At 43.7% G+C, this 25091-nt stretch overlaps 3 protein-coding genes across 3 annotated transcripts; 2 read left to right on the forward strand and 1 right to left on the reverse strand.

Annotated features, from left to right (window-relative positions):
- The first annotated feature begins 12304 nt into the window (after positions 1–12304).
- LOC136518668 (probable histone H2A variant 3) lies at positions 12305–15543 on the forward strand. The gene is made up of 3 exons (XM_066512348.1): positions 12305–12459; positions 12635–12787; positions 15016–15543. Exons 2-3 carry the CDS (start codon positions 12671–12673, stop codon positions 15310–15312), a joined length of 414 nt encoding a protein of 137 aa, XP_066368445.1. The 5' UTR covers positions 12305–12459; positions 12635–12670; the 3' UTR covers positions 15313–15543.
- A 2413-nt stretch (positions 15544–17956) lies between these two features.
- On the forward strand, positions 17957–20022 carry LOC136518684 (calmodulin-like protein 4). Its single transcript, XM_066512371.1, has 4 exons — positions 17957–18211; positions 19190–19347; positions 19422–19502; positions 19580–20022. The coding sequence occupies exons 1-4, from the start codon at positions 18139–18141 to the stop codon at positions 19730–19732; spliced, it is 465 nt and encodes a 154-aa protein (XP_066368468.1). The 5' UTR covers positions 17957–18138; the 3' UTR covers positions 19733–20022.
- Positions 20023–20631: 609 nt separating this feature from the next.
- On the reverse strand, positions 20632–24656 carry LOC136518678 (ATP-sulfurylase 3, chloroplastic-like). Its single transcript, XM_066512358.1, has 5 exons — positions 23742–24656; positions 22140–22545; positions 21455–21715; positions 21163–21249; positions 20632–21078 (listed from the first exon to the last, which is right to left on the reverse strand). Exons 1-5 carry the CDS (start codon positions 24311–24313, stop codon positions 20938–20940), a joined length of 1467 nt encoding a protein of 488 aa, XP_066368455.1. The 5' UTR covers positions 24314–24656; the 3' UTR covers positions 20632–20937.
- Positions 24657–25091: the final 435 nt, after the last annotated feature.

Genomic DNA, 25091 nt, shown 5'->3' on the forward strand with positions numbered 1-25091 from the left:
GTGACAATAGATAAGGCCGAACGTGTTGGTTGAAATATACCAGGACACTGTTTCCAATTTGTTGATCTATGATAGTTTCAATGAAATATGCCAACATGTTCAGTGAACTCAATCATGTCCATAGTATTATGCTAATTGTGATTTAATAGCCCTGCTTTCAACTTTCCTTCTGAAATTTGGGAATAAATTTATACACTGTTTAGCAATGGTACGAGTCTGGTCAAATTATGTTATCTGCATGTTCTCTTGTGAAATATCTGGGTCCTTCGTGTTTATAAGAATTAAAGTCTTTAATTAACAATGAAATTTTTTATTGTGCTTGTAACAGGAGCAATTCTCCACGCTTGTACATTCAGAGGACCTTATTTATAGCCCTTCCACTGATAAGTGGTAACAAGATTTGCAACTAAAGTGATGTGTATTTGTGTTATTTCTTTTTGTCTGTTGCAGTTTCATGGCATGAACTGAATTGCTTGTTGACCTGATGCGGTGATTATGACTGACCAAGGCACCAACCATTCCGGCAAGGTGGCAATGCAGTGATCTGGAAATTACAGTTTACAATCGCATTTGATAATCAAACTGATTGAAGGCAATGATTTTCTTTGTCCCATTATTTTTCAGGAAAAAACAACATGCGATTAACTCTGTCCACACGATATACAGAAGATTACACCGAGCCATCACCACCTATATTTTTTTCTGGCTATGTATTTGACTGAACTAAAGGATTATGGTCGCCAATCTTCTAGATTTTCACTCAATATCAATTGAGCAGTTCAGTGGCAATGTCTTATTCCTACCACAATCTGGAAATTAGAAATATTGAAGACAAATTAGAACACCATGGGGAGTTATGGACTGTTGACTAGTATCCTGAACATGCACGCACACACACAAAGAAGTGTTTAGTTGAAACTTCTTCAGACATTGTATTGTCCTTGCTAAAGTCAAAGTTCTTGGGTTACCAATTCATTTTCCAAAAACTTCCATATACTGATTCAATATATAAGCTTCACCTGGTTGCATATCAGGATATCAACCCCATTGGAGTAATGTAGTATCTTTTTGTGCACTGTGTGGTTCCTCAATGAAAAAAATCATGATATTTGTGCTTTAATGACTTAAGTCAAAGCATATTGTTGCAGCAAATGTCTGACGTACTGTAATCCTTCTCAATAAATTGCAGGTGAGCATGCTATCAGAATTGGTGGTTCCTTCAGACATGGTGCCTTTCAGACGTGCAGCATGGATGATCGTGGGAGGGGAATGCGTGAAGGCATGCAGTTGATGACACAATAGAGTCCAGATGCCCTTAAACATGCACTGGAGAAGGGCCGTTCCTATCTTTTGGGAGGCACATGAAACATGTCAGAACCTGGACTGGAGAAGTGGAGAGTTACAAGATAGTTTTCCAGTTGTTAGCAGATTCAAAGAGGCGCCACTATAGGCTCTAGGCTCTACTCCATAAAGCTAGAGCAATTTAAAAGTTTAAATTCCCAGCTACCCTTTTTATGAACAATAATACGATTGTTACGTCAAGACATGAGATTAAAGGAGTTTGATTAGTCCTGATGCAGTTGGAGGATTTCGAGCCACCAGTAGTTTTTTTTACAACAAAGACACGCCAATAAGTTGATATGGACCGATGACATGCTTGTAGCCAGGTAATGCGTTTGGTATGTAATTGAGCCGTGTGCTTGGCGCCAGTCAATATCACTGGATGCCACATTCAATCAGATTAGGGACCTCCACTGTTTTTATCAGCTTAGGCTTGGTTTAGTTCCCAAAAATTTTCACCCCAAACTATCACATCTTATCTTGCGGCACATGCATAGAGTATTAAATATAGACGAAAAAAAACTAATTGCACAGTTTGGTTGAAAATCGCGAGGCGAATGTTTTAAGACTAATTAGTCCATGATTAGTCATAAGTGCTACAGTAACTAACATGCGCTAATGATGGATTAATTAGGCTTAATAAATTCGTCTCGTAGTTTCTAGGCGAGCTATGTAATTAATTTTTTTTATTAGTATCCGAAAACCCCTTCCGATATCCCAAAACATCCGATGTGACATCCAAAAATTTTTATTTCGCAAACTAAACACAGCCTTAGATGCCATGTGGAGTACAGAGGGGTTAAATACCTTGGAGACAGCGGAAAGAGTACCAATGCACGTTGTCCTCAATCTTGCTGATCTTTGCATAGCCACTCCTCCAAGCTAGTGGTGACGGTCAGGGTCTCAGGGATGTTTGTCCAAGGACTCAGCTGCTTCCTACCTAGTGAATCGTTTCATTCCAGTCGCGTCGAGGAGAAGATAACCCTGGAACAGTCGGTCGGATCGGTGCTTCTTAGACTGGCACCAGAGGCAAGCTGGGAGCTATAAAAATTTGTGTGGCGTAGCTACGCGGCTCCCAAGGTTAAGTTCTTCTGTTGGCTCCTCCAGGCCTCCAGGATCTCCTACAATGCAGAGCTAATTTGCGGCGGCACAATGTGATTGATGATGACACTTGTGAGATCTACAATGGAGCCTCTAAAACCGAGGATCATCTCGTCAGCGAATGTTGCCTTCGCCCAAAGCTTCTGGTTGCACCTTGGATGGAGCTTGAAAAACTTCCCCAAGGTCAATCGCCATGCCGGACCACGTTCCAGCGCCGCTCCTCTCAAATATGGTGTTGCTTTACTGCTGGCATTTGCCCGCCATGACGGCGTCTTCAGAGGCTGATCGCCATGCGCCCATGCCTGAAGAAAAGGCAATAATCTACGGATAATCTAATCTCCTATTTCCTCCTTGTGTAGCCATTCGGATTTCACAATTGATGTCCAGAATAGCCTAGTAGAGAGTGGAGATATGCATTGGGATTTGGCAACTTAAGATTTCGTTTGTAATTTCTTATTTGATATATTCACGGTACAAAAAGGACCTATACGGGATGCCAAAATTGACCTATTTGCATGGCATCTCTTATTATCAAAGCAGGGAGCTTCGGCCGCCGCTCAGGGTGGCCACGTCGTTCAAAATCTTCTCAGCCATCCGATTCCGGGATCAACGCCCCAGGAACACCCCACCAGCAACTGTTGTGCGCTGCGTAAAAATATCGCCTCCTCTCGTCTCTCCCTCTTCCCGTCTCGTCCTTTCCCGTAGCGCTCTCTCTCCCTCCCAATCTCTCCCGACGCGGCCACGGCGGCGCGGCCGCACCTCGGCAGCGCCGGCCCTCCAAGCGGTGGCGGCCGGCCTCCTCCTCCTCCTCTTCCTCCTCCACGCCCTCCTCGTGCCTCGTGGCCGCGCAGCCCGACGGCGCCCCCCGCCGGGTGTTGCTCCGGTGCGGACGGTGGCCGCCCCGGCCACGGGCGACAGCGCCCCCTCCTCGGCGACGTCCCTGGGCCCCGCCGGTGGCTGCCGGCACGGGTGCCCCCCGGCGCTGCTTCCTTCCACCGATCCGCGTGTGCTACTGTGGTCGACGAAACCCTAGCTGCCTCGTCTCGATGACGCCGGATCCATCGCGAGCCACGACCGGCGCAGCCCGGCCGACTAAGCCTATGCGTGGCCTCGTCATCGCCGGCGGCGGTGGCGGCTTAGCTTGGCTGCTGAATCTGCCGGTACGTCACCCTCTTCCTTTCCTCCTCGGTCTCCTAACTCCTCCCCCAGATCCTCTCTCCCTCCACCTTTTCCCCTTTGTGCACCTGATTGGGCGCCGTTGACAAGGACAGCTACTCTCTCAAAGTATAAGTGGGGATGAGAGGAATCGAATCTGGATCCAAATTTTTTATTCTCACTTATTCATACTTACTATGTTGTTTGCTTCTATATAAGTTTCAGCAACAATACAGTGCTTCATAATGCTGATTACTTTTACCTGTTACCTATTTCTTGAGCCCTTACCTCTTTACAGTTTGTTTTAACAATTGGTAGTTTTTATTGTGATTTTTTAGAAGACTAAGTGCTACATCACCTCAGCAGATTCCATTATAGCACCACAAATATCTCTATATTTTAAGATTACCACTAAGCTAATCTTGGTTGCTATGCTGTTTGCATGTATATAGGTTGCAGTACCAATGCAGTGCTTCATGGAGTCTTTTGCTTCCGCCTGTTCTAAAAAATGGCTTCTAAAAAGCGAACATGTTAGTCAAATAGGCTTCTACTTTACTGCTTATGGTGCGTTTTAAAAAAAATGGCCACCTTATCAACCTAAGCGTGCATCTTCCTGTCTGTATTTTACATGAAAAAAATGCTTCTTTGTACGCCTAATCTGACTAGGAAGCATTAGATGCAACCAAAAAATTGTTGTTTGACTGAATATCGATCCATGGTGAGGGTCCTTCGTATAGCCTCATGTGTTTTGCATATATTTCCTTACAAAATTTAGTCAGTCAATATCCATGTTCAGGGTTAGCGGTACATGTGATGCTGTCTACTCTTTTTGGTTGTGTGTATAGTTTTCTCTGAAAATTTGAACTGAATATATATGCCATGCACTACCTCAGTGTGTAGGTACTCATATACCGGATTGGTTCACTCATACTTCTATTGTGATGCCCATGGGAATGTTCTGACATGGGATTTATCAAATTCTTTATTTATTTGCATGATCTGTGTTTTTTTCATTCGATTTGATTTCATCTGTTGTGGTTACAAGCTGTTTATGATCCAAACCTATATCAAGGCACATGCTCAATGAGTGTGACTGTATTTTTTTTTCTCATTTGTGATAGACTCCTCTGCACTGAATGCATTACTGTGCTGCTACTAGAAATAAAGTAATGTGTACCTTTGCTACATTTCAGTAAGATAGATTTATAAGACGATCAACCCTGAGACCTATACTTTGTTGTATTTATTAGGTCTGGAGTTCATTGGTCCACACAGTTCAGAAATCAAATAGTTTGCGTCCCCAAAAAAAGAAACTTTGGTAAGTCTGCAGGAAATGGAATATTGCTCTTCACTGGTCTAGAGTTGTCAAAGAAGTGTTTCTTTTTACAGGTTAAGGAGAAAATTATGGTCATTGTTAAACCTCTGTGATATCTTTAGTTAGCTGATCCAAATAGAGCAATGTTGCTTGGAGCCACGGTCTCACAATCTTGTTACATATTTTCTCCCTCTATTCTTTGCTCTAATTTCAGTTATATTTGATTCACTGTAGCGAAATTTTAGATAGTTATTCATATTTGGTCTTATTCGTTTGGATCTTCAAATTTGATATTGCTTTGCTGGAAGAAATAGTTAGTTGTGCCTAATTCTCAGAGAGTAGATGTTCTCAAAAGGCAGACACCTGCCAGCTATGCTAAAAAGGTTTTCAGCACACTATAAACTGTTTAATATATTTCCTCCTAAATTAAGTGTCCCCAAAAAATTTTTGCTACAATTTTGTTGCCTGCAAATGGAGGATGGAGAGAAACAACCGTTTGGAATGCCATCATCAATCATCAGAATGTAGATGTTCTGAAAAGGCAGACACCTGCCAGCTATGCTAAAAATATTTTCAGCAAACTATGAACAGTTGGATAAAATTCCTCCTAAATTAAATGGCCCCAAATAATTCTTGGCACGATTATGTTGGCTGCAAATAGACGATGGAGAGAGTTAACTTTCCCTTTATTATAATGTTTATTTACCCTTGTGTTATGCATCATGTTTTCCACAGCAAAACTGAGTTGCTTATCATTTAGCGTTTCATCCTCATAGTCAAATTTGAATATATTTGTGTTTGCTGCAGGCACTCCGATTTGTTCTCAGGATGCTAGGTACTTTAGTTCTTTGGTCTAAGTCCGTAAGCAGCTTCATCATGTGTTCTAGAGATAAGTGCTTCAATGTTTAACCATACTCTTTGATCCCTAATTGCTAAAATATTCACAACTAACGCTTCCATATCACCTTTAAATTTGCTAAATGTTCACAAAATATTATTCTATACATACAGCCTTGCCATCTACAGTTTCTTCCTGCTCACCATGTCATCTGAACCTTATATAAAATGAAGCAAATGGCCATGGGTTTCATTCTTATTGCTCAACTGTTTGCCAACAAAAAAAAACTGAAGGAAGTGAAAATATGAAATTGATAGTTAAACTCCCATCCCTATTACCATCCGCTATGGTATGAAAATTTGTTTCGTTTTTGGGTCAAATTAAGTGTTAAAATTCCCATACCTATTATCATCCGCAAATATATGAAATTCAGATTCCCTTTTTGGGTTAGATTTAGTGATCTTCCAGCAAGAAAACCAACGATTATTCGTGGTTGACCCAATTGAAAATCATGTCAATTTCTGTTGCAATGATTACATGGCGCCTCTAAGCTTAGGGTAGCTAGCTGCTCTAAATTCAGATTGTTCCACCCATTCTACAAAATATTTTGTAGCGAGAAATACTATTGTATACTTGGTGTTTAAACTGATGTATTATAGACTATCCCTATTGAACCATCGATTGGTTGCTCAAATATGAATCCTAAATTTTCTTTATTACTCTGGATCACAGTATGCGATTTAGTTTCTTTTTATGTCTCCGTCATACACTTGCGGATGACAGCACATAGCTGACTTTTTCGCATGACAGTTTATAACTCCAGACAGCGTTCTGATAGTCTGCTATCGACACTTCACAGTAGTTCTTTTGATTATCGTTTTTTCCCAATCTTATTACTGTCCATATTCTTATATTTCCTTTTAAACCTCCAGGGAGAAAACCTGGGCGTATGCATTGCAACAGGCCTGAGGTATTTAAGGTTCAGAGTTGACAGCATCATAACAGACCTCCACTACTCTTTCAAACACGCACATTCTCATATATAGGTAAGTGTCTTTTTTTTAAATATATACACTTGCAAATGGACTTACAGTGCTATCGAGACCTGAATATTTGGAAAATGCTTCTGCTAATTTATGGGATGGTAAAATGTTATATACAAAATCATATTACTGAGCTGTAAGCTGCTCCTGAATGTTGGCTCTCGGTACCTCTTGTCGGTTCTTATCCCGTTGTATGGAACGCTGCATCATCAAGCGTACAGAGGTTTTTATTGTTGTCAGCGCCCTGCCGCGACTGTGCAACTATGTATCAACTATCAAGAAATGCTACTGCTATTTCGCTATTGCTCTATGGCTATGGTAACTATGACCGATGCCACTGATACTACTTCCTTAAACCAAACCTTCTTCTCTATTGTTGGCAGAGATGACCTATGACACTACGTGTAGCTTGACAAGGCTCGCAGGTTTGAAACCGTTATGCTGGCAGGTAACTACCATTGCTCGGTCTCTATTGCTGCCTGTGTTTTAGAACAAATAATTTGTACACATGGATGGCGAGCAACTAAAAAAAAATGGCGACGAGGATTACAAACAGCTTGAATTAAGAGTTACCCTTCCTTTCATTCTACAGAGATTAGGTAAGTGCTAATGTCACCTATTTGCTTTTGTTTGGATTTTGTGAGCTAGGAGCTAAAACAAAGAATTTTCTGCCAAGGGTGATTCCTCTAAATTTGAAATATCAGGTGATTACTATGCCATGTTGAGCTTGGCATAGGATTGCTAAATTTTTTTAAACAATGGTCCAGTGGTCTAACTGAAATTTATCCAACAGAGGATACAGAGAATATTGCGCACTCTTTTATTTGTCCAAGTCTGATACTTTATCTGTAATGCTCACTCTAGATTTCTACTCAGTTTATAGGTTTGTTGACGAACATTTATTAATCATGCAATGCCACTTTGTTTTATGCTTCTATTGCAAAATAAAATAAAATAAAATGGTTCGTGTCCGGTCATCAAAAATCCTCTCCAAAACCTTACTGATGTTGACCGGACGCTGGCACCCAGAGTACGGTCATTTCTCTGTTCAGCGTCTGGTCCATGGTTAACAGCCTGTCCACGCTGCTACAGATACGGCTAGCGTCGTGTCCGGTGAGCACTGGTATCCAGCGTTCGGTCGCACTCTGACTGCTGCTATCGATCAAATGAACTGACTGGACTCTCTATGCCACGTCCGATCACAACCAAACCAGCGTCCGATCAGTCATTTGACTCTCCATTTACTTTCAATTTGAAATTCTTTGTGAATGAAGTTGACTTCTATCGATCTTAGGACTATTCCTGAGCTACCTAGTACTAAGTTTGACAAGTATGCACCACACATAATCCATTAGACTCACCTAGGTTAAGCTACTAGTCCATACCCTCCTTAATAGTACGGTCAAAGGAAAAACAAAGTCCTATACTACTCTAAGTGTCTCTTCAACACCACACGACACTTAGAACTAGTCCTTCCTTAACCTTGTCGTCCATCCTTTGAAAACCGAAACGATTTCCATCGACAGGGCATGATTACCATGATTGTCCAATCAATTTCTATTACCATGACATAACTCAAATTGTCTCTATAAAACACACGTTAGTCATAGTAATCTCGTGTCGTCATTAAACACCGAAACCCAACTAGGGGCTTAGATGCTTTCAAACATATTTTCATAGTATAGCTATTTGGTGTTATAAATATTAAAAAACTATTTCTATAAATTTGATCAGACTTAAAATAGTTTGACTTAGGAGAAAACTAAAACATCAAAATTTTTGATAAAGTACATGTAGACGTCCCTAAATTGAGAGAAGTTCATTTTAACCATCCAATTATTATTGAAGTTTGATTTTGGCTATGGATCTCAAACGACAGAAATCTCCAACCATACAACAATCAAAACCATTCACATTGGCCCATCCAACTATTTTGATGAGTGGTTTTGCTAACGTGGGTGACATTTGGCAGGCCCACATGCTAGCTTTCACTATTTATATCCTCTCTCTTTCCTCTCTTTCTCTATCTCGTCTCTTCCTTCTTATGTTCTCTTTCTCTTCTTTCGTGCCATTCCACCCCGTGCTGCGGCCAATACACATTGCCACCTCCTCTGCCCTACTTCCATCGTTGAGTTCCACAAGCCCATTCACAAAACTCCTAGCTGAATCGAGCTCCACGAGGTAGGGAGGATCCATGGCGAGACTGATCGAACTCATGGGCAAAATCCATCTGAGACCCGTGAGCTCCGTCGGCGATCTCCGTGGTGAAGTTGGACGTTAGCTTGGGCGGATCCACAAGCTCTACCACAAGCTGCAGTGATTAGCCAGGCCAACCATCAGCAATGGTGCTCCTCCACAAGTGAAAGGATGTATGGATAGTTAGAGATAGGTGAATAGTCTAATTTAAAAATTCTACATAGCATAACACTTGGCAAAGCATTAGAAATAAAGGAGCCCTAATAAGCACTACACTAGCTATGACCTTACAAGCCTAGGGTGAGTCAATTACACAATCCTAATAATCAAGAGAAAAGCAACTAAGGCTATGTCACTAGGAATTGTAAAGCAAGCTAGGCAAACACCCTAAGATGTCAATCCTAAAAACTTTACACTAGGAATTGAAGAGAACAAAGTAAAGCACAAATGTAGAGTGAGCAAACTACAAAAAGATGATGACACGAGATATATCCATGTGGTTAGATGAGTTGCCAGTCACCTTCGTCCATGTTGAGGCAAGCTCAAGGATCGTTGACTCTGTATCAAGACTTAATCCCATAATGTTTGTGGATATCTTGTGCTTCCAAGGGTCCATGAATGGACATACGCTGAGTGGTCTGGATGCACCATTCATGTAATCAAGATGTCAAGTAGCCGAGAGAACATTTTTATTGCCAGATTCGGCTCCCAAATAATGAGTTCTTTGTGCTAGTCAGCCTCACAGATTCTTAGCATCCCAGACAGTCATTTCTATTATTTTTATCATTCCAACAAGTCCGACATGGCTTTCTAGGTACTCTGTCACTTTGTGGTCTTAGGTAGTTTTGGTCCATTCGACGTCCTCAACCAATTTTCATGTTTCTATTAGATCTCGTGAGCTATAGCTCATGAATTCCATACGTTTTCTAGGGTCTGGAGAACAACCAAGAGATATGTGGTGTGGATGCATTGTTCATGCCACCAAAACCAAGATGCAACCAAAACCCAGATGCGTTTTTTTTGCAAGTTTTGGCCCTCGAATAATAATTATTAGGTTTTTTATGCCCATTGACCCGTCGAAGATCCGGTGAGGTCACATATTTCTTGCATCCTGGTATTACTTTCTTGTCATTTGAGCATGACTTTTTAGTCACTGTGTTCTCAGATACTTTTGGACTGTCATGCGTTGGGTCGTCTTAGTGTCCGAACGACAGGATAGTACCCCACGCCGATAATAATTTTCTCGCCCGTTAATTTCCCGCCTGCCCGCCCGTGCTGATTTTCCCACCTGCTTGCTCACGCTCGTAACCTCGTGCTAATATTTTTCACGGACTGCAAACCTTTTTTTTGATAATTTCCCATGGGTGCTTTCTTAAGAAAAAGAAAACAACAAACATTCACAAAATAGTAAAAAGTAGTGAGGGTGCAAGGGTTTGAACCTAAGACCTCATGGTCTAGGTTTCATTCGCCTACCACTACAATATATTAATGTTTGTGATAAATATGGAATATTTTCATTCTTAAACCATATTAAATTAGAAAAAATATCACACACCATCTTCATATGTACTATATGAATACTAAAAAATAATCATAGAACATTAACATCATATATATAATATGTGAACATCACAACATATAACACATAATATCACATGTATACTATGTGAACATCATAAAATATATCATAGAACATCATATGTATACTACGTGAATATAAAAAAATACATCATAGAACATCGCATGTAAACTACGTGAACATCAGAAAAATATATAATAGAACATCACATTTATACTACATGAACATCATAATAATATATCAAGAACGCCACGTGTATACCACGTGAACATTACAAAAATACTTATAGAACATCACAAGTATACTACGTGAACATAATAAAATATATCATAAAACATCATATATATACTAAGCGAGCATCACATGTATCTATGAGAACATCATATTATCTCATGAAATAAAAAATAAGAAGGTAAACATGAAAATACAAAATAATTAATTATAGTAAAATAGAAAATAGAAAATAAAAATATATAGAAAACATAAAGAAAAGATAAAGGGAAAATGGAAGAGTAAAAGAATAAAAGATAAAAATAAAATACAATAAAACAAACAAAACAATTGATTATAGTAAAAACAAAAAAGAAATAAAAGAAAGATAAAAATACAATAAAATAGAAACACTATGTTATAGAGAAAAAAAGTAAATAGAAACATTACACAACTACTAAGTGAAAAAAAGAAAAGAAAACGAAAAAGTAACATAAGAAAGAGAAAAAAAATAAAACTAATGTAACAGCGTACCGGAAGTTAAGGGAAAAAGGAATATAATAAGAATGAAAAAATGAGAAGCTAAAACGTGTACCATCCTACCGGGAGTTAAGCAACGAAAGGAATATATAATAAGTAATAGTAATATAATAATTAAGAAAAAGAAGGAAACGTCTCTGCGATCTGTGGGCCGTCGCTACTTCGCTGGGCCGTTCCTACGTTCGATCACCGAAGCGCGCCAAATCACCGCGGGAATCATCGGCGCGGTCTTCCGGCTTCGTGGCTATTTTTTTATATTTCTACCACGTTTTGTGAGTTTAGAGTTCATAGATTTCGAGTGTTATAGCTGTAGAAACGGTGGGTGCTATTTGGCTTGAATAATGCACCGTTTCGTACAACAAAGATGTCGAGTGAGTGGTACAATTTTTTTGAACTTTCTGTCCGTACTCCGTCGGCCTCTCAAAGATTTGTGGAATTTGGGCCTTGTTTAGTTCCCTTCAAAATTCCAAGTTTTTTCACTCTCTCTCCATCACATCAATTTTTAGCCGCTTGCATGGAGTATTAAATGTAGGTAAAAAAAATAACTAATTACACAGTTTAGTTGGAAATCACGAGATGAATCTTTTGAGTCTAGTTGGTCTACGATTGGACAATATTTACCAAATAAAACGAAAGTGGTACTATTCATCAGGTTGAAAAAACTTTCAATCTAAACATGGCCTTGGATGAGAAATTTCTGGGGTTCGCGGTGGCTCGTTTCCATGGTTTCTGCCCTGGCCCGCTGTCCAGCCACACAATATTCCAAGGGCAGCAGTTACGGGAGTCAGGCGGCAGCATTTCGAAATTTTCGTCGCAGGCAGGAGTAACCCCGCGCGCGCAAGCACCCCGCCGGCCCGCGCCGTCCTCACGAAGCAACGAGCAGGCGACCTGAGCTTTTCGCCTTTTTACAAATGCCACCCCACTTCTTTCCCAAACCGCACACTCAACCACAGTCTCTGACCGAACTCCAAAACTCCGAGCTCCTACGCCTCGCTGAAAATATCTACGTAGTTAGAGGTGCTGGATAGAGTTCTCCGCCTATAAGTCCGTCGGCCGCACCCACCCAACCCCACGCACAAGCGCAAAAGCAATCTCTGTGCCTTGCGTGAGGAGCCGGAGTCGGAGGAAGCCGAAAACTCAGGTAAGGGCTTCCGCCGCGCTCTGACCTCCGCCTCCGTCTTATCCGAACCCGCTCGGCCCGATTCGCGCGATTCGCCGTTTGATTTCCCGAATCGGCGGCGAGATCCGCCCGATTCGCGCCTCGATCTGCGCTGATTCGGCCCGCGCGCCGTCGGATTCGGTTTCTTCTGCCGCAGGGTCTCGAGTTTCCTCGGAGCGGAGCGGAGGAGGCGATGGCTGGGAAGGGAGGAAAAGGGTTGCTCGCCGCGAAGACCACGGCGGCCAAGTCCGCCGAGAAGGATAAGGGGAAGAAGGCCCCCGTCTCACGCTCCTCCCGCGCCGGCCTCCAGGTGACTTGCGCCCTCTCCCCCCCTTCCTTGCGCGTGCTGTGCTTTCCGCTCGCTTTGCTTTGCGCGCCCCACGTTCTAGGGCTCGCTCGTTTGGATTTGAACTGCTGCGGGCTCGCGGGCTCGCTTGCGGGCGTAGCTGCTGCGTATGAGATTTGTGTATTCTATGGGGGTCGTGCGCGTTAGGTTTGACCATTTCAGGTTTCGTGTGTTCTGTGAATGATATCGACAGGCGTTAGATTCGCGTGCGAGTTGGATGAGCTGCGGCTTTGAAAGGTTGCGCGCGCTAGTTGGTCATGTTTTTGAAAATTTAGGGCTTCTATTGTTCTGCCAAGCTTGTAGATCTAAAGCAGAGCTTGGTCTGTCTTGCTGTGTTATGTGGGCTACCGTGCACATGGCTGTGTCTGTTCTCTTGAGATGACTCTGTCTGTTCTTTTGAGCAATTGTAGGTTCTGCTAGGTTATGATTTCAGCCTATGTTAGGGTTTTAAAATTGGGTTAATTGGAATGGTGCCATTACAACTTTCATGTTTATGAGAAACGCCATTATAATTCATCTATTTTGAAATATACCATTATAATTCTGTCATTCCTTAAAATACACCATGCTATACGTATGATGCAGCCCTGGACCCAGCTGCAGGGGGACAACTGCATACAGTATTTTTGTATAGACCGTGATGCCCTTTCCTCTTCCTTCTCCCTCCCTCTTGTGCTTGCATGCTCCAGTGGCGTCCATGCCTCCATGGAGCTCCCACATGCCAACCACCACCCTCATCTCCACCCCTGTGATCCCGTGCATCTAGGAGCTTGCCTAGGGAGGAGCTTGGCGAAGGGACCAGATGGGGGAGGAGCTGGTCAAGGGAGGACTTGTCCATCGCCGCCATGGAAGGCCGTGTGTCGCGGAAGGGGAGCAGCTCGCCCAGGGACAGTGAGCGTCGCATGGCCCACTCTCGTGCTGTACCACGGCCACATGCGTGACGCTCGCATTGCGGCCACGCGACCGCGCCACCCATGCCTGCGCTCGCCGTCGCGCGCTCCGAGCCACCTGGGCAGGCGGGCAGCACGCCTGCGCTTGCCACTCGCTGGTGGCTGAGCTTGCCATCGCGCGCTTCGAGCCCCCCCAGTAGCATTCCTGAGCTCGTCGCTCACTGGTGACCAAGTTTGCCGGTGACGGAGCTCGCCGTCGTGTGCCGAGCCATCCGGGCAGCACGCGTGCGCTCGTCTCTCTCCGATGACTGAGCTCGCTGTTGCGCTCCGAGCCCCCTCCGCCCCCTTCAAGCAGCACACTTATGCTCGTCGCTCGTCTCTCGCCGACGACCACTGCGTGCTCGTGACCAAGCTCGTCGTCCCACGTGCCCAAGCCACCCGAGCAACAGGACGTGGCCCCGTGGCAGTTGCTAGGGTGTGTGGTCTGACTCAAAGCCCACGGAGTCACTGGCGGCTGTCCTCTCTTCCCCAAGTGCGGTGAGGAGAACCGGCAAGCATAGAGGCCACGGAGAAAGGCCAGAGGAGGAAGAAAGGTTATTTTGGGTCCATACAAAACTGTGTCACCCTGCAGCTGGGCCCAAGACTGTGTTATACGTAGAACATGGCATATTTGGTGGAGCAACAAAATTATAATAGCATATTTCATATTAGGTGAATTGTAATGGCGTTTCTCAAACCCACGAAAGTTGTAATGGCATTGTTCCAATTAACCCTTTAAAATTTGTGGTGATTCTAAGGCAGTGAGCTATTGACATGCGTCTGGGCAGTCTAGATTTCGTGATGATTGATTGATTATGTGGTCAGAGCTCCTGATGAGGAAATGGTACTTCAGCAATCCTTTCCCTTGCTTGGAAATGGGTATTTGGTGGGTGACAAGATGGAAAGGGAAATCTCGTGGGCCTGATCCATCAATAGTGTTAAACTACCCTCTGTGCAATCTGTTGTAGTACTTTGTTTTGGTTAGGTCTTGTGTTGATGCATCATTTTCACTCGCGGTGGAACATATTTGTCACTACATGTTGCTGCTGACCAAGCATTTCTTATCGATTGTCTAGCCTTGATGCTTATTATTTGTAGTCACTAGATTCTTTGAGTTTATGGTCTACTGTCACAGCTTTGATATTGGTGTGGTTTTTTCATTAAGTGGTGCAAATGCACAAGCTCTGTTTTTGTTGTTATTCTGTGGCTATGTAGAGTTTAGCTTTGATATGTGATTGCTAATTTTCACTGTTGTGCTTTCAGTTCCCTGTTGGACGTATCCACCGTCAGCTGAAGCAGAGGACTCAGGCCAATGGCCGTGTTGGTGCCACTGCAGCCGTGTACTCTGCTGCCATCCTGGAGTACTTGACTGCTGAGGTTCTGGAGCTGGCTGGGAATGCTAGCAAGGATCTGAAGGTGAAGCGTATCACCCCTCGCCATCTGCAGCTGGCCATTCGTGGAGACGAGGAGCTCGACACCCTCATCAAGGGCACCATCGCAGGTGGAGGTGTCATCCCGCACATTCACAAGTCCCTGATCAACAAGTCCTCCAAGGAGTGAAGACTAGGGAATGTGCATCTTTAGTTTAAACTGGACTTCTGTGCGCTCCTCTGTGAGTCCCTGTCGTCGTGTAGGTTTTAGTTGAGCTATCAGGTTGGAGTGATCCTTCTGTGTAACGCTTGCCTGGTACTGCTTCAGTTATTTGGACATTGTGTTTGTGTTGAGTTGTTAACTTCAGGGGTGCAAACCTGGATGCTTATTTAGTTATGTGACTATCTGCTATTCGGTTTATGCTGTGGTTCGTTTTCATGTTTTGCATTTTTTTTATCTTGTTGCAATTATACTTTGAATATGTTGTGGGTGGGGTACTGTGGGGCAGTGGGGGCTCATATTTGTCATTTGTGCTGTGGTTGGTTGTTTGGATGCCTGGTCAGGACCAGAGCAGTAGTCTGTGGCAGTGTTCGGCTGGCTGGCTGGCTTCTTTTTTCAGCTGGAGTCGTGTTTTTCTCTTACAAAATCCCAGCATGAACAGTGTCAACTTCATACTAGCTGAACAGTAAATTTCATCATGAACAGTATTTCCATCGTGAACAGGCCCAGAGCAGACTGCTGTGTGGTTGTGGTTCCGTTCTGTTTTCTTTTTTGGCTGCCTTGTAAGTTGCTCTGTGAATGGATGGCATTTAGAACCGTCGCGTTCTTTGTTCTGAATGACAGTTATATTTATGTTTGTTCTCTGCCGGCCGCAGTGCAGTCCTATATGGCTATATCCGTGGACCGTGGTGGATGGCTGGATGCTTGCATTGCCGCTTCAGCATAAGCAAATGAAGCAGTCACCTTCTCATCACCTATGTAGTTGAGCAGTTTCTCCAAGAATTCCATGAAAAAGTCGGTATTCTTTCTTCCTGCACTACAAAACTCCAGACTCCACAGACCACAAGTACGTACGAATCTAGATGTCTGGAACTGGAATAAATCACTTTATTGACGATTATTTTTCTTACTCCAGGGTGGTCTGGTGTTAGGGCTGCTGGATGTGGAGCAATCAAGGAGCCATGCGACACCATATTACGGGCCTCTTTGGTATGGATTCGCTGGATCCGGCTCCGGCTGACACGAGCACTATACTAGCTGAAATCTGTTTCTCTGTCTCAGCTCGCTCACTCTCACTGACACAAATGGAGCAGCAGGAGCCAAAAATTTTGGCTTCTCCGGCTCCCGCCGGCTGTCTGAGAGGGAGAGGAAAGAGAGAATTTGAGCTCCCATAAACAGAACTGATACAGTAAATTGGCAGTGGGAGCTGGACATGTTCGCTTTAAGTTATCAGCTAGAATCTACAATATTTTTCTCTCACAAAGAATTAACTTCAGTCGACTTTAATACCAGCTGAACAGAAGCCAGCGAGATCCCTCCCTAACGGACCCTAAGTCTTTATAAGTCAAATTCCAACCCAACCAAACAGGTTCATCCCGAGAAACTTAGGCCCTGTTTGTTTCCGCTTATAAGCGGCTTATCGGTGGAAATAAGCGAGAATTCCGCCAAACGCTTTGCTTATTTCCACCGATTCTCGCTTATGTGGAAAGCCGCTTCAGAGATTTGAACTACGAGAAGCGAAAAGCGAGAAAATTTTCGCTTAGATTATAATCCAAGCGTGTCTAGGAGAAGCGGAAACAAACATGACCTTACTATGTACTTGCATCCCGGGACAACATCTCCAATCTCCATCACCGCCTCTCGCTGCTCTCTTGCTGCAATTCACCTGCTCTTTACAACGCCACAATTCCAGCAAGGCCTTGCGTGGCACAAGTGGTAGCGCCTTTTCCCTCAAGCTGCACTACGTGTTAGCTGCCTGGACAGTGGCCGCCGCTGGCTCGTAGAGATGGCGACGGACCCGATACCCGACGGATATTTGATCCATTAGGGAATTGGGATGGAATCATATCTTTACTCGTGGGCATTTAAATGGACAAAAATCCATCCTAACGGGTATAGCGGGTATGAGAACGTTCCCTATTTACCCGTACCTGTTACTCATTGGAGAACCTGACTATTTGAGCTGTCATACGAGTATTAAGCCAAAAAAAGCTCAACATATGTATTTTGATTCAAATTTGAATAATCATATATATAGTTTGTGTGTTCTAGAAACCCTAGTTCAATTTTTCCTTACCATCTCTGCCAACAGCCCAAGCACACCTGTCTCACGAGCGCTCGTGCCCCTCGTTTCCTCAGTTCGGTCTCTCTGTCACCTTTGCTCGTCCTCCTCGCAACCTCGCTCTTTCTCCTCGGCACCTCCGAGACTCCGACACTTATACCCAGGTGAAGAAGAAACGTCTCCGATTGCAAAGCTGCGACTCCAAGTGTCCTTGTTTATCGGGTATGCAGTACCCGCCGGGTATCTGTTACCCAACCGATGCCCGATGGATACGGGGATGGACAAAAATTTATATCCGAGACAGTTAACGGGGACGAGAATAGAAACAGAATAAATTCTCCGTAGCCAGAAAAAAAATGTTCGGACGATACCCGACGGTTACATCCGTTGCCATCCTTAGGGGCTCGCTGTGCTGAGTCGGAGGGGCGGGCAAAGCGCCGGAAATGGTTAGGAAAACCACGAGGACCGCCGTTTTTTCCACAAACCCCAGCGCAGGTCATCTTTATTTACTCGTACATCGGTTTCCAATCACAGGATGCTTCCACCCTGCTTCCCTTCCCTACTCCCCGCCCCTCCTTCCCTCCCTATATCTATGTGATTGCTCCTCGCACCAGCATACATACCTCTTCACCTACCTTCTCTCTTTCGGTCTCTCCTGGCAACTGGCATTGGTCTAGTGACCAGTGGTGTGGGCGTGGCTAGTTATAGCTTTGCTGTCAGGGATTGGCAGTTGCATGGACGGGCTGACGGACGAGCAGAGGCTCGCGTTCCAGGAGGCCTTCTCGCTCTTTGACAAGAACGGCGACGGTATTATCATTACCTCTCCTCTGGTCTTCTCTCAGACTCTCACCAGTCACCATGGCTTAGCTTGCTTTTGATTTGAGTTGGTGCTTGTTCTTGAGATATTGTTTCTTTTGGTTTCCCTAGCTCGGTTAGACTTGTAGTTGCTGGGTTTTGGAAGCAATGCTACTCTTCTGCATGTGGGTAGCCTTATACAGTATGTCCAATCCAGTGCTGTTCACAGTTCGTGATTGATAAGATATTAACCATGTTGGGCAGAATTTTTATTGCATCCCTATACTTGAGGCCCGGCCTTTTTTTTAGAAAAAAAGGAGAAAATTTGTCAATAGAGAGCAAGGGGCTCTAACCTGAATGGCTGAATCATCAGATGGTTTGGAGTTGTTGTTTTTTAATGTACTGTTCTCGTGTAACTTTGTGTGCTGTCAACTGTCAAGCAATAGCGTTCAAGAAAGCAATAGATGGACCACCGTATTTTGCGGCGAGATGCTTCCTTGAAAGTTCTTTTAGCTATGTAGTAGTGGTGACAGAAATGTGTTGTATTACTACTAACTCTTTTAGCTTACTTTAGTCAAAGAACCTTTTTTGGTTGTGACAAAAAAAAAGGTTTACTACTGGCTCAGTTTTGCTTTCCAGAAGGGTCTTAAATCTTTCCTGTGAGTTATCCGCCTGATTCCTTTAGGGAAAGTTGAAGTAATCCTCGTCACGTCTTTGGAAACTATATTTTGTGATGCTTGTGGTTGAAGTGTTGATATTATGGGTCATTTGCTTTATGATCACCACATAGCTAAGTAGCCAATCATACTCTAGCTTTAATTTGGACATCTCTATCCTAGTCAAAAGTTCTGACCAAGCTTTCCACTTGTCGTCTTGCATTGGACTCCTGATCCTACGCTTGGATTTGCGCTGAGACCTGTGTGCGTGCAATCACAGGCTTTTCTTTTCTATGAGCAGTTGACAAGTGGAATGTAACTTTGCCATGTGTAGGATGCATCACCATGGAAGAGCTGGCTGCAGTGACTCGCTCCCTTGGTCTCGATCCGAGCGATCAGGAGCTCAATGACATGATGAGCGAGGTTGATACGGATGGCAATGGGATCATAGATTTCCAGGAGTTCTTAAGCCTCATTGCCCGGAAGATGAAGGTGAATTTCTCATTTGCCTATTACGAATACTTCAAAATTATCTCAATCTGAAAGTTGATAACACCTGCTTGCAGGATGGCGATGGCGATGAAGAGCTCAAGGAGGCCTTTGAGGTCCTGGACAAAGACCAGAATGGCTTTATCTCCCCAATTGAGGTGATCTCTATGTGCCTCAGCAAGTTCAGATCATGCTGTTTTCATTCGTTCTTACTTGTTCGTGTTGGTGTGTGAAGCTGAGGACAGTGATGACCAATCTTGGGGAGAAGATGACCGATGAGGAGGTTGAGCAGATGATCAGGGAAGCAGACACCGATGGTGACGGGCAGGTGAATTATGACGAGTTTGTGCTTATGATGAAGAATGCTGAGCGGAAAATATCTGGGTGAAGGGCGCAATGTGAAACTAGTAGTCCTCTTGATCGGATTCTTCTGTCACAAATCTAGTACTGTAAATTGCAATTGTGTGCTCAGTATTATGATTGTGTTATTCGAAGTGTTGTATACCTCTGTAACGAGGCTAGCTTGCCGTGTGTAACGTTTTGCTCTGTTTCAGACTAGACTGTTAACTATGTAACATTAATTTTAGATTTCTAGAATTGCCACAGATATCTAGAAGTTCATGTGTACCCATGTTCGTTGGTTCTTGAAGTTATGTTAATAATCTATGTGGTCTTTTCCGGTCATTTTGACGTTCAGCCATTTTATTTCTTCTGAATCATGAATATTCCCTCTTTGTTACTGCCATCTAACTGTCTAAGGCAATGTTTGGATACCCTCCGATTATAATAATCGAATTATATAATCAAATTTTTTTATCCAAATAAGATTGTTATATGATAGATTATTATAATCAAAACTCTTAATTACCATAATCCCATAATCTAGATGAGACCATGTTATATGGGATTATGGATGCTAAAAGTCCAACTTGCTTCCCAACTGACTGTTCAACTTGCCAAACTATAAAGAATAATGTAAGAATTTCTCACTTTAACCAACCATAATCAATCAACATAATCAATTGACCTAAACACTCTAAATATTGTAATCCATTATTCTGATTATAATAATTCTATGCATAATCCAAATTATAATAATCCAACTGTGATTCAAACAAGCTCTTGCAAATATTGAATTCAATACCAAATGTTAAGTCGTCCCTAAAAGGTTGCGGCTTCCAAAAGATCCAAACCATGAGGACATGAGGTTTAAGCCAATAACTTATGCTCGATAAAAGTATAAAAAAATTGATGCTTAAAGAGAACTAGTGATAAAACAGTTCATCATTACGAGCCTGAACGGCAGAAGACAGCTTTATAATTATATCACCACAATGTATATGTACAATCTGGCAGATACATAGCCTGTCCTTATTGACACCAAACATTTGATGTGCTCCAGTGCATGTGCAACACTGCCAGCAGATAGGGCACACCACACACCAGTTACAAAGCACACATTAACGTCTGAACCAAGCCCAGTGCTTTTAAGTCTTACAGCCAGTATACAATCATATAACATCGGTTCTATGTCGCAAAGAACCGCTTGCGCTGATATAGTAGGATTTCCTTATCTGAAGCACTTTCCAGATTTTAGGCTGCAACTGGTTCACGCAGCTTGCTGCTGCCCTCAGATGGCACCAAGCTGTCATAGTATTCGACGAGTACTTTCCAGCCACCCGGGCACATAAAACCATCTGGGGGATTCTCGCGGTTCTTGGCAAGAGTGCGCATCTGAATAAGGCACGATTTGTTAGGGTTTGGCTACAAAGGATTGGTGCTGAAATTTACAACATCCTAGCAACTGTGAAAACTTACCTTTGTGCCAGAGATGAAGAGGAAATCATCTTTCCTTGATGGATCGAAGAAATCCATTTTCTTTTGCTTTGTGTCATATGCAGCCACCTGATCCAAAATAAGAGCCAAGAAACATGTCAATAAAACAGAAAAACAATAAATGTTTCTATTTTCTTGTTAATTAAATGACGTACATGGGATCAAGATTGACATGTGTAAAGATGTGAAGAAAAATGTTAATTTACAATATGTTGTTCTTTACTTTACTGCATATGCATGAAAGGAAGAAATCTGGTCAGGAAGGATGACATACCTTGAAAGGAAGGATGTTGAGCCTCTCAAGGCCAGGAGCCATGCTCAAAACCTTCTTTCCGTGATCTGCATCATAGAGGTCCCTTTTCTCCGTGGGGTGGCTCATACCAGCAGGATCCCTTCCAACAATATAGAAATTTGCACCAGCATTAATGCGAGCCTTAGCATGCCACTGCACCTCAGTTGGCCCAGCATAATGCATTGGAGAGGGGAAGATCGCAACGACAGTTGATTCTGGGTTGAGGACACCTTCCTCAAGAACCTAGTAGAAATCATCAGTGTTAGAATGGTACAAGAATCAGAACTTGAACATAGGCTAGTGAACCCATCAAACCACCTGTTTCATTACAGGAAAAGACATCACTCAATTTGTACTGGAGTTTAAAGTAATTGTTGTACTACAATCTAAGTGATGTTCTGGAATTTAGATAAACTTTGGCTACACTTTTCGGGAAGATTAGGCATATTTCTCAGTGCTAACAGCTATTCCCATCAAAACATAATATCTCAAATTCTTGGACATAATTGCTGCTATTGACAACAAAATTGTTCAATGCTGACATAGCAGTTTCCATCAAAACAAGATGTTTAGTTCAAGGACATAGCTGCTACTACAGATTAAACAGGAACTCAATTATTGGGAATTTGAGATAAAAGTAAAGAGTAGAATTACCGCAGTTGAATACCTTCTCATGTTGCTTCATTCTCCAACTAAGAGGCACGTCATCTGCTTTTGTGAATCCTCCCAGTGGATGGAGCAGAAGAACAGGGTTTTTATAACCCATCTCAAGGAGGCGTTTGCGTGTGTCGGTCATAAGCAGAGCATGCCCATTGTGTACAGGATTGCGAAGCTGAAAGGCAAATACCGCATCGGCATTGCGCCTGGCAAACTCTTCACGCAGCTGTGCTGGAGACAGGCGATACTGATCTAGACCATCATTATACTTGATTGGTTCTATAACCTCCAGGTCCCCACCAATCAACCAGTCACCAGCATTGGTAATTGCCTCCTCGATGTAAGGTAACCCAGGAGCAGTTGTCCCCCATGTCCTTGCTATTCTTTCTTCCTTATTATGCTTATAGATCTCGATGCTGCAAAAGAGAGGAAAGAGTGTTAGGTTTGCTAAGATCGTGGTGTTGTATCTTTCGCTTCCTCTTAATGAAAGACGTGCTCAGACACATTCATGAAGAAAAGAAAAGAGTGTTACAGCAGGGAGTGAAAAAAAACTGACACTCACTTGTGTCATGTCAACAGGCTATGCAATACATTTAAGAAGAACAATAACATCATTATTTTCATTAGCAATCAGATAAGTATCTACAACAAAGCATGCGTTTTCCTTGTGACTTGAGATTACAGAGTCACAGAGACGTACATGGTTGACGTTATTATGTCACCATAGTACCATACACATTTGATAACTACACCTGTAAAACCGACATTCTATTTCCCTCTTTTCTTTTCCAATGATTCAACACCTTTAGTAGTTTGTGACCAAGGATGAAATAAAATTATTAGCGTGACATGTGAGGATATTATCACGCAACACTTTTAAATGAACATACCTATAATACTGGGACGCGGCGAAAATGTGAAACACAATATTATTATTAGCGTGACATGTAAGGATATTACCATGTGACACTTTTCAATGAATATACCTATAATAATGGGACACGGTGAAAATGTGAAATACAATATCTACTAGCGGAAGTGATCTAAGTTTTAGAATAATATAGCAAGTCCGAGGTCCGAGGTCGAGGGTATGTCTATTGGTCTACAACAACTGCGACTTGGCTGATAACGACCGTATACAAATATCTTGATATAGTATGGCGCTACTTCTCACTGTAATAGTAGAACTGACAAAAGAGGAAACCACATCCTATAAAAAATATGTTGACGTCAAGATGGTTCTAATTGATAGAAATTTCACCTTAGAACAGTAAGCTCTACATTGGTAACAGAATCAGTGCTAACATAGTAACATTATGGAAGGCACCTACACATTGTGGAGGGTCAAGCTCTGCACCTGATGAAAGAGGGAAGACATGTACGTTTTGAATCCATGTCTGTTTGTAGCTAAAGAGGTTATTCAAGAACCTAATTAGCCAGAAGCACAGGCTCACAATTCCAAACCCAGCTGGCAACTAGCAGCAATTAAGTCTTTTGTGCAACCATAAGATCCTAACATGTTCTATTCGATCATCTTCAGTTACCAATGCATATAGAGGAACAGCGACAGGACAAAGAAACAAACAACAAAGGGGAAATCTGTTTGTCTTACTCGCTGAGGACGGCGATGGGGCGGTCGCGTTCGTCGACGAGCGCGACGCGCGTGGCGCCGTCGGCCTGGATGGCCCTTCGCTGTGCGTCCCCGACGGAGAGCACGATGGGGACGGACATGTTGACCATCCTGCCATCCTGGCCGCGGATGGCATTAAAATGAAGTGTTTGGAGGAACTCATCCTCGCGCATGAACCCTTGCAGCGGGCTCGCCCACCCTTCGCTGAGGACGTGGACCCATTCCTTGTCGACGCGGCTCAGGCGCAGGCGGTGCGGCAGCTCCGCCGCCTCCCGCCGCAGCGCCGCGCGCCGCCCGCCCTCCTCGGGCGCCACCAGGTCAACCAGCCGCCCGCCGTCGGGCTCGATCAGGCTGGCGCGGCACCGCACCCCGCGGCGCTGCGCCACCGCCGCGGCCTCGGCGGTCCCCGCCTTCACGCCCACCCGCACACCCACCTTGGCGCTACCCACCGCCGCAACGGACACCCGCGCCGGCGCAACCGCCACGGCGCGGTCGCGGCCGGGCTGCGCGGCGAGCTGCGAGAACCCCGCGAGGAAAGCGGCCTGCGTCGCCATGGGCAAGGTGGGAGGGCTGCTGCTGCTGCTCGATTCGGCTCGGCCGGTGGCGCGCCTCGTCCACCTCTGCCTCTTCCACCTCACGGCGTGGTCTCCTCTTTATATCGCGGGTGCGTTTTGTTTGGTTTTGTAAATTGGCGGCCACCACCGGACCTTCGCAGTGGCTGCGTGGGTGATTTGATTAGGAAAAGGCAAAGAGGGGAGGCGGGTGTGCGCGAACCTGGATGGGATTGCGGGGCGGAAGGCCATGGGCGCGGTGAACATAGTCTGCGGAGCGGGGAACGTGGGGGCAGGGTTAATGGGGGTCGATGAGGATGGACCATGCCTGCTTGGCTTTTGATGTTTTGTTTAGGATGGTGAGCAGGTTGGATTTGGACTGCTGTTAGTGTGTGTGATGACACCTTTCCAACGTCCGAGCCTATGTGTCTTTGGTGGTGAGGGATTCTCTACGGAGGATAGGTCTGTGGCACACTGGTTATCATAGCTATCGTTGATGAATTGAGAAAAAGATAAAAAAAGATCTGGGTGAAGTTTCCCTGTGCAAAGGTTAGCAAGGAGTTGGATGACAGCTTTGGTTAGTTGTCAAACCAGTCTCTTTATTTCTTTCTGAATTTCACATACCTTGTTTGTATGTATTTCTCTCCTTATTACAACAAAATACTAGTATCTCTGAACGAAAAGTTCAGCTTTTCTTTTTTATACTTCGACTCTTATTTGTTAAAATCAGTTTCAACCTTTACTCTAAAGCATCACAAATGTACCTACAGGGTTCGAGGGT

The sequence above is a fragment of the Miscanthus floridulus genome, chromosome 2 (assembly GCF_019320115.1).
Source record: "Miscanthus floridulus cultivar M001 chromosome 2, ASM1932011v1, whole genome shotgun sequence".
In the NCBI taxonomy this organism is placed as follows: Eukaryota; Viridiplantae; Streptophyta; class Magnoliopsida; order Poales; family Poaceae; genus Miscanthus; species Miscanthus floridulus.